General features: G+C 41.1%; 1 protein-coding gene across 1 annotated transcript in view; it reads left to right on the top strand.

The window, feature by feature from the left end:
• The first annotated feature begins 6,395 nt into the window (after positions 1–6,395).
• The window catches only part of pappa2 (pappalysin 2), a 75,223-nt gene continuing 71,240 nt past the window's right edge, over positions 6,396–10,378 (top strand). The window contains exon 1 of the mRNA XM_073491615.1: positions 6,396–7,386. Coding sequence (XP_073347716.1) covers positions 6,396–7,386 — 991 coding nt within the window. The remainder of the gene's footprint in view (positions 7,387–10,378) is intronic.

Below are 10,378 nucleotides of genomic sequence, written 5' to 3'. Positions count from 1 at the left end.
AATTAAGTATGATTTACTAGTCTGTAACCATGCACATGCGCACACATGACATCACTGCACAAGTCTCACACAGCATCAGTCTGGTTTTGAGTGACACCAAATACACAAGTGTGTATTAAATAAAAGATGAAAGATTAAATAAAAGTCATCATTATTTCACTTCTCTTGTCTTTCTTTGCTTATGTTTGGTATCGAGGCCATCCAAAAGTAACGAAAAAGTAATCAAGTTACATTACTTCAATACTGTGATACTTGGATAACATTACTGACTACATTTTTTTCATATGTAATTAGTAACTGTATCAGAATACATTTTTAAAGTAACCCTTCCAACCCTGTTTAATAGTTTACAAAGATCATTACCTTAAATAAACCCTTATAAAAACATACTGTCATTAGTGGTTACCTTAATTAACATGTAAGCCCTTAATTAATGTTAACAAGAGACATTTTAAATGGTTGCTTGATGCTTATTACTGTATTAATGTTAATAGCAGCTTCATGAACTATTAAATAATGAATGAATTGAAACCCTAGTTAACATGAACAACATTAGTAAGTGATTACTTGACATATCAATTAACTGTTAATTAACTGCTAATGTTAATGTTTATTACTGCATTCAGTAATGTTAATTAAGTGCTCTAGTGAAGTATTTTGCATCGTATGTCACTTTTTTTCTTGTTACTCATTGTCGAGGCTAGCATAATATTTTAAGACTTACACCAAACTTTTATCCATGTTCAGTTTTTTTTATTATTATTTTGGCCATGTGAGTGTAAAATAATTCCGCCTCATTACACTGAAATTCTTGTCTGAAACTCAGGATATACAACAACAGCAACTGCCATTGCAAAATTTAAAAAAACAAAAAAACAAAACAGTACTTCTGCGGAATGTGATCAAAATGTTGCATTAAATAAAAAATAAATGAAGGGCATCACATTAGTTTTGTTGGATGTTGTGATCAACTTCCTATATTTGATGATGACAATAATATTAAAACATCACAATAAATTAAATCCCCCTGAGAGAATTATAGGATTATGATTATACTTCAGGATATCAAATGTGACACGGACACAGTAGTTAATTATAATTCTGATTTCAGTCTACCATAGAAATTCCGTGTCTCCTCATATTTGTCATTTTTCTCAGATGATCTTGCCTTTGCATCAAAAACAAGAGGGTAGGTAGGTCACAGGCCAACAAAAACAGTGTCATGTCATCCAAGCATCCACCTGCAGCTTTGCAAATAAAACCTGAATAGCACTAACATATTCATGCTCACAGTTTATCCAGCCTGCTACTTGCTTTTCCATTTTTAACTCCACGTGGGCAAATAAGGGGGTCCTCCATGCAGTCACGCACAACGTGGATTTTCCCATGTTTTTATTTGCGGAAGAATTTTATATGTATCCTTAAGGAGCTCCGTTAGGATGTGTAATAAGGTTTTCAGCAAGAGGAAAATTACTGGATACATTGAAGAGTAAATAATTAATTAATTTTCCTGAAAAGGACCACCGGGTAGACTAAAATGTCTTTCTGTGCGCTGCAGAGGTCAATCATGCTGCATTCAATTTATTGCGTGACTCTGAAGCAGGGATACTCAACAGTTACGCTTCAAAATGGGAAATATGTGGTTTTTTTACATTTTGGGACTACTTTTCATGCCTTTGAATATGACTTCTACAGATTGCCAGGAGGGATTGGAAACTAAAGAAAGATAATAAAAAAGATAAAAAGGTGTGAAACTTTGTAAAACATCAGACACAAATATCAGTTTTAGCTTCTAATTTGAACATCTTAGATACCCCGTACATGCAACAACTGACTCTGAATAAGATCCTTTGAGCCAGACACCTGCAGTACTGTATATACACCGTGTTGCACTTGTCCCCCTCGACCCCTCTCCCTCCCCCCTTTCTATTTTATACCAAGGGTGGTGAAAAGCTTGCCTTCTTTCTTTCTCCCCTTTTCTTCTTTCTTCCCCTCCTCATTTGTCCTGCACATCAGCCTGGATTTTCTCCTATTGGGTCCCCCCTCTTTTGCATGAGGGACCGTGTTGTGTGTATCTGTGCGTGTGTGTTTTTGGTGAATGTGTGTGTGTGTGTGTGTGTGTGTGTGTGTGTGTGTGTGTGTGTGTGTGTGTGTGTGTGTGTGTGTGTGTTTGGTGGTAACGGGGTGGAGTTGGAGGGTCAGCGGTGTCAGTGCGTTGGAGGTTAGTGAGCGGTAGAGAGGTTAGAGAGAAAGAGTGAGTGACACAGAGGAAATAATGAGGGTGTGTGGAGAAACGAATGAGTGAGTGAGGGAGGAAAAGTGTGTGTATGTGTGTGTGTGTGTGTGTGTGTGTGTGTGTGTGCGAGGGGAAGACAGAGAGCGGGCCTCAGGGTCAGTGGGGTCAAGACCGACAAGCTCAGATGAAGGATAATCTGTGGAGGTCCCTTACAGCAGGGGGTGAGGCCCCGGTGGAGCACGCCCATTCAGACTTTCACACACACACTCTACCACACACTGCACACCGCTCAGTCGCTCTCTTCCTCTCTTTCTCTCCTGTCTCTTCTCCTTCATCCTCCTTTTCCCTCCCTTTTTTGTTGCTTTCTCTAAAACCCACCCCTCCTATTCCTCTTGTTTCTTTTTTTTCCAACACAGTTGCAGCTGGATTTCAAAGGGCACTTGGCCAGCAGAAAAAGCTGAATGTTTAGCAGGCAGATCCCTCAGTCAGGCAGGCTGGGATTGTGGAATTCCTGCCTCCCACTCTTTAGGAACCGTTTTTGCCCCTTCGGGGGCCCCTGCCATAACTGCCAGCGGCCTCCTCCTCCATCTCCATCTCCAGCCTTGAGCCAGGGCCCTGTTTGCAAATTGAGCCTGGCAAAAAAAAGCGGGGTCTGGGGGAGAGGAAAGGGGCAATGTTTGAGAAGGTGTGGAACAGCAACAGCTGCCTGTGGTAGCCTCTGTTTTTATTAATTATCACCTAGAGAGTTCATAATGAGGGAGCGCATCATGATTAAATACAGGAATTGATTTGTTTGCATGTCAAGAGCAACAAAACACAAATCAATCCCACAAAAGGCCAAACACAAAGGTCTCCACACAGCTGATAGCATATTGTAGCTATAAAGTTTTACAGCATTTTGAAGATCAGTATAGATTTTTTTTGCAGTGTCTGGAAACATCAGCAACTACACCTGTCTTTTGATTTAGAAGGGCCTGCACAGGTTGCCAAAGCTATTTCTCCATTCGCAAGGTATTTTTCATGAGTCAATACATTCATTCATATGATAAGCAACAAAGACAGACTAAGGATCAGGACATTATGGGTTCTGCAACACTTGTTTTGGCCAACTGAATACGGTGGATTATAACTCAGTGTGGGGCATGCAGGTAGATGTACATGTACTCTGTAGTCACCTCCCCTGCTGACTAAACTGGAATTAAGTGGAACATCTAGTATATTTCTTCACATTTTTAATACAAATGTATGTTCTATGTGAGCGAGTATACAGACATTTATGATTGTGACATTTGAATATAAAAATGTCCCAAAATATATGGAAATATACGCACACGCTTCCTTAAAATGATTTAGAAATGGGAAAAGTTACCTCAGTGTGAGCAAAGTTTGAGAACATTTCTGATGCGGTTGAAAGCTCCAGAGAAGTAAAGACTTTTTGTATGCATATGTGCATGCAGCTGCATATAGATTATTGGGTTTTACCTGATTAAGAGAACTTTTGTATTTCTTCATACAGCCAAATCAATAAAAAAAATTCAGGACTCTTCTGTTTAAGTATTGTAAAACATCCCTCCATATATTTCTCCTTACATCTCCCCTCTCCTGCCCAATGCTTCCTCTCCCTGTTTTCCAGCCCTGGTTTGGTCTACATGAGCACAAGTGTTCGGCACAAAGCAGGTAGCATATTTGGATGATAAAAAGCTTGCAAAAAACCCTTTCATGTGTGAGACAGATGTTGTGCCTGACTGTGTTGTACCGCTGAAGAGAGCCAGAACGAGTGAGATAGACAGATCAAGAGAAGGGCGGGATACTTTCCGTCCCTGTCCACATGGACATGGGCAGCGGTGGACACATTTTAGAGACAAATATTATACTTTTTACTCTACTACATTTATGTCACAGCAGGTTACCATGCACATTCAGACTTTCAACATAAAAACAACAATGTGCTATGATCCATTGTTTTACTGTGGATGTAACCGGCTGTTGCAGCTGCTTACACATAAATGCATCATCCAGTAACAGAACTATGATGATACAACACTCACATGGGACATAAAGAGTGCTTTTACTTTGGATACATAACTTACAATAGTATATATTGTATTGTACTGCAATACTGCAGTATAAAAGTACTCCTTTACAAGTAAGTAAGTCCTGCACTGAAAATGTCAATCAAGTAAAAAGATGTAGGTACAGTACTTAAGTACTCAAAAGTATCAAAAGCACTCATAACTAAAGAAAATAATATTATTTGGTTATTATTACTATTACTGATGCATTTATGTGTTGGTGACTTTACAGTTGGGTTAGGGTTTCATTTGATCTATCATATTTATGTTTTTATGGGTAGTTTAATCTATAACAGTGCATATATTTTTACAAGCTGCATCACACGTTTTGCATGAACTCTTAATCTTCAAGGTAACCAGTAACTAAAAATGCAAACAGTCCCCTCTGAAATGTTGTGGTGTAGAGTGAAAAGTAGAGAACACGTACCTCAAAATGTATGTTGAGCAAATGTACTCACGTTCCACCTCTGCATTCTGCTGTTAATAATATTTTTGAATGCGAGACTGTAACTTGAAACAGAAAATGTTTACACTCTTGTATTCTTAGGCTCTTTAGAGATGCATGGACGAACAGATGGACGGACAGACAGATGGATGGGTGGATGGATGAGGTCAAGACAAGAATAATAAAAAAGAAACATAAATAGACTTTACAACCCCTTTCCTGACTCCCCTCTGCATCAGAGGGATGCACAGCGGGACTGGGCAGGGGGATGAGGAGAGAAGAGGATTTCCCTTGTAAAACCCAAGTGTGAGGCAAGGCAAGGGAAGGACGCCACCCCTCTCCCTCCACCAGCTCCACCACACTTCTTCCCCTACCGGTGATGTCAGGGCGGGCAGGGGCTCCCTGCCTGACAAAAAAAAAAAAAAAAAAGAAAACCCTTTGGACTGGAGAGAATGAGAGAGAGGGAGAGAGAGAGAGAGAGAGAGAGAGAGAGAGAGAGAGAGAGAGAGATGGAGGAGTGAATGGAGGAGGATATTACTACTACTGCATGGACCGGTGCAGAGGAGCAGCAAGTCACTCTGTGAAGCGCACACAGACGCACAACAAAACCAAGAGGAGCTGACGCGCAGACGCCGATCCATGATTTAACGGACTAATATTTTTGTCCTCTCTCAGAAATGATAGGAAAGCTAGGGCTGCAGCACTTTGCACTGCACTGCAATTTGCCTCTGGAGTGACTTTGTCTTCTTTTTGTTATTACTCTGATTCACCTTGCAGCCATATTTTGGAGCAGGACGCACTAAATGATGCCGCAATGGTCAGGTAAAAAGAAATTAGGCTTTGTGTAAAGTCAGTAAATTACCTGATTCCACTCGGTATATTCATGCAAATAAAATCATATATATTTTTTTTTCGTAATTCAAACAAAAAAAGACATTTTCCTTAGTAATAAAATAACCCTGTTTTGGTCAGATTTGGAATCAGCCTGGAGACATTTCAAGATTGTTGCTTTACCTCATGAGCGCACTGAAACACAGACAAAAATTGTTTGACGCTTTTCTACCTGTAAGCAAACAAAGTGACAGAGGCTTCGGATATTTTGCAGACAGCAGAGGCTGCATGAATGGAAAGGAGGCAAAGCGACTCCTCTAAAGGTCCGCGCAAAGTGCAGGAGTGTGGAGAACCACTGCAGCTGCGCCAAAACAGGATTTAGATCCACTTATCTGATTGTTTTCTCTCGTTCTTAATGCTAAAAGTCTACTTTAGTCAAAATCAACACCAAACATATACCAAGAACCTCAATATGCAATGAGTCCATGAGATAAACTTTGAATGTGACATCCTCTTTATTAGTTTAATCCATTTGGAGTGCACTGATATTTATATCGGAGTTTATTTTGATTACTTTTTAAAAATTTGTTTACCAAACAACATTCATTTTAAATTCCAAAAGCAGGGAAAACCTTAACAGTCGTTTCTTTATTGCTGGGTAAATGTGCGCAAATAAATAGCTCTAATAACCACAGTCTGGTGTGAGACCTCTTGCTGCTGACCTGGAAACCAGAGGCAAACTTTAAAGAGCTTTTTTCTCCCTCTTTATCCACAACAAAACACCGCCAAATACCTTCCCTAACCTGAGACAATGTTGTTGATCAGACTACTGGCTGTCTTTCTCGTCCTCATCACCAACACGTGGCTGCTCGGCCCGGTCCGCTCCGATGCACTCAGCCGGTACAAACGCGCCATGGCCCGGCGGGCAGACCTTGAGCTCTCCAGGCTAGCAGGTGAACCCTGCACCGTCTCCGGCGTCTGGAGGTCCCGGCGGCAACCCCGCTCCCTCTCCCCGTCCCAACACCGCCCTCCAGCGGTCCGTCCGAGGACGCACATGAGCCGGCGAGAGCTGTACACTGTCAGGAGCGCTCCTGCGGTTTGTGCAGGAGGGTGTAGGTTTGATACCGGGGTGCACCGGGTCGCGCCGGCGGGGCAGGATAAGGGCAGCTGGGGTGAAACAGAGGATGCGGCGGTGGGAGCGGGTTACCAATACGTCACGTTGCCCGGACAGCTTTATGAGAAACGCTCCACAAGTGACGAGAGTTACCCAAATTATGACAGTAAAGACGCCACACAACACCCCGGGGTGTCTGTGCTTAAAGACGCCGGGCAGACTGCCTCCTCCGCGGGCCACGAACAGTCGACACTCGGCTCCCGTTCCAGGTTCACTCGCAGCCTCGGCGGGACGCTTCCTTACGAGGAAGAGGGCAACTCCAGCTTGGAGAAAGTTTTTCCCGACAGTTCAACAGATTCCAGGGGGCTCCAGGTCCTCTACAGGCTGCAGCAGGAAGATGGGGATCAGCAGACCTCGACCGGGGCCCCGGAGGACGCTACCGTGGACTACTCCGGAGAGGTGCAGGAGGCGGATCCGCCGGCGAGCCTGCCCGTCGGCAGCTCCTCTCCCTGGGGGAGCCCCGTGCCGAGGGTGCCCCCTTCCTGGATGACCGCCCTGTACTTCAGCGGGCGTCGGGAGCAGCTGAAGGTGAAGCCGGCTGCAGAGCTGGAGCTGCCGAGGGCTAAGTTCAGCCTGGAGCTGTGGGTAAAGCCGGAGGGAGGGCAGAGCAACCCTGCACTCATAGCAGGTGGGTGGAAAGTGATCATGTCCGCACACTGTGTTGGGGAGAGATGCCCCATAACACTAAACACATTAATGAATATATTTGTCTCCAGTCACACTGCCTGTTGAAGTGACAGCTCACTGGTCACAAGCTCTAGACTGTGCTTGTTTCTTCGTCTGTTGTAGTATATTCATATCACCCTCTTGAAGCTTGACCTGCCTGACTGTGGAAGCCCATAGGGGACTTTATTAAAATGTTAATGGAAACTTGAAAATTTAAATTGTAAATCCTCACTAGCATTTCAGTTTTCCACATATGTGTGCCATATTTGAGTTGAAAGTGAAAATGCAAAAAAAACCCACCCCAAAATAAATCATTTTTATGGACTGGTATGGGCTTCCATATATGTCTATCAGCATCAGTCAGTCTCTGTTTGCTTTATGGCCAATCCATCTCCAATGTCTTCTCTGTGTCTGCTTCCCTCCTCTTTCTTGTTCTCTCCCTCTCTGTTGAAGGATTTCACTGTGATATAGATGGTGCATGGTGCTGCTGTATGTATGTTGTTGCAAATTGCTTGCGACAGCCATACTATTATCTAGTAACCCTAACAGCATTTGGTTTGCCCTTATAACAGCAATCTCTTATGCTGTGTGAAATTCTCTTGTTAAATGGTTCCCAGGAAAAAGATACATGTCTCGGGAGGCTGCGTTTCACCGCAAAGGTCAAACAGAGTTTATCCAGGGTTTACTCTCTTTGGTTTCCACTGCAGACATGGTGACAGGGACTATCACAGTGATCAGGAGTTCATGAAGACATTTAGTGCTCAAACAATTAGATGATTAATTGCTCAGTTGATTGCCATAAAAATAACCACCAAGTCAAGTCATTTATCAAATTGCCAAACACGCTGGTTTCAGCTTCTCAAATGTGAGTTGATTGATTTATGTAATTGTAAATTCAATAGGTTTGGGCTTTGGACTTTAGAATGGACAAAAAAGTGAAATCTGAAGACATCACTGTGGCTGCTGGGAAATTATGATGTACATTTTCTACTTGTTCTGAAGCCCTAATTACACTGTCCATCATCAGTCAGACAATTATTAGTTACCACTGCTGTTGACATAGAATTTTAAAATTTGACATAGTTTGTCTACCACAGAGAAAAGACAGCTTTATTTTTCAACTGTAAAATGCCTGCATGAATGCCACTAAGTATGTTTCTTGATCGCAAAAAATCAAAGGGATCAGTATCAGGACTGTTTGCTTATGTTTTTGTGGTTATGTAAAAAAAACAAAACTATTGTCCACCACATTTTTGTTGGATTTTTTAAAAGTCTTAAATTTCACTGTCTGCCTCAATAATCCAGTATTGTTTGGTCTAACCAACACAGTGAAATGGATGCTTTACTAAAGTGACAGGTTATGCACTGGGATATGCACTTATGATTAGAGCCTGACCGTTACAGAATTTTTGAGGCAAATGCTGATACTGAAAAATCAGATATCAATATATCGGCTGATATGTATACAAACACATTTTTTGCATGATCCCTAAAATGTGGTTATTAAACACTTCTGACAAAGATATGTATGAGAGGGAGGATAGATATTCTACTGTTTAACAATAACCTCTGTTGTCCAAAATGACATCACTGCACTAAAACAGTTATAAATTACTGCAAGCATCTTTTTTTTTTTGCATAATGTTCCGTAAAAAAAAGTTTTCATGTCGTCACATATCAGACAACAGATACACCGATAGAGACACATCTGTGATAAGCCAATATCGGTTGATAATATCGGCCAACCCTTTCCCTGCACATGACAGCTGATGCTAGCTTTTATCTCTTAAAAGGAGCTGGGTGATAAACACTGGTTATCTTGCGGTGCTCTGATCACAGCTGCACAATTAATTGAAATATTATCGAAAGTGCAATATATCAAAGTGCATATCCAAATTGCAGGATAACAGTGAATGTGTGATAAAGAGATTTTGATGTAGTACCATACTGCTGCAGAGATGTCCTGGCCTACAAATCTCGTTCTCCAGATGTGAAGAACTCGTGCTCGTTTGGTACAGACCCCAACGAATGTCACATCATTATGACTTTAATAGTTTTTCCGTGAAACTGAAAACTGTGATGCAAAAATGATCATTCCCACTCATCATGAATCATATTGCAATCATAATATGTCAAAATAACTGTAATATAATTTTTAAACCATATTGTGCAGCCCTAGCTCTGATTAATTGTGTTTGCTGGTATGTGTCAAGAAATAGAATGGAAACCTGAAGCTTTAGTATTGAGGTCCCAGTTCATAAGTCATGTTTGTGTAATTTGTCCATGTCCATTTCCATCTACTGTGCAAGTTTTCCTCAAATTTGAGCCTAATCACACATACATTATTTACAACCAGACATGCATGTACACTCAAACCAAAGAGAAAACAATAGTAGCAACAACAACAGCAACAACAGCAGCAAAGCAGCCCTCATTGCTTTGGCTTGATCCCCCACCCTACCTCGGTTTAACCTCATGACCCTGACATTTTTTATGTTCTGGTTACACCCCTGCTGACAATAGTAATAATTATGATCCCTTAATAGATATTCATAATGATAATAATGATGCAATTATAATGAATATGATGGGATAATGTTGCTGACAAAGATCATGCTATTATGATGACAATGTTATGGGATAATCATACTGCAGCGATGATGAATATGATTACTATGTTGATAGTGATCATACAGATGGCTGTTAGTGATGATGACACTTCTTGATCATCACAATGGCCACAGTAATGATTCCAAGGTGATTATGATGCTAATATTATTATTACATTAGTAATGATAATTAGAGCTGCAATGTTAATTGATTATTTGTCAAATATTAAATTAATCACCAACTCATTTGACAAGTTATATATGAGTTTGAGTCATTTTTTAAGAAATAAAGTCTAAATGTTCTGATTCCACCTTCTTAAATGTGAATATTTTCTGGTTTCTTTA

The sequence above is a fragment of the Pagrus major genome, chromosome 21 (assembly GCF_040436345.1).
Source record: "Pagrus major chromosome 21, Pma_NU_1.0".
Lineage (NCBI taxonomy): Eukaryota > Metazoa > Chordata > Actinopteri > Spariformes > Sparidae > Pagrus > Pagrus major.
This window is presented reverse-complemented; position numbering and strand designations above follow the sequence as displayed.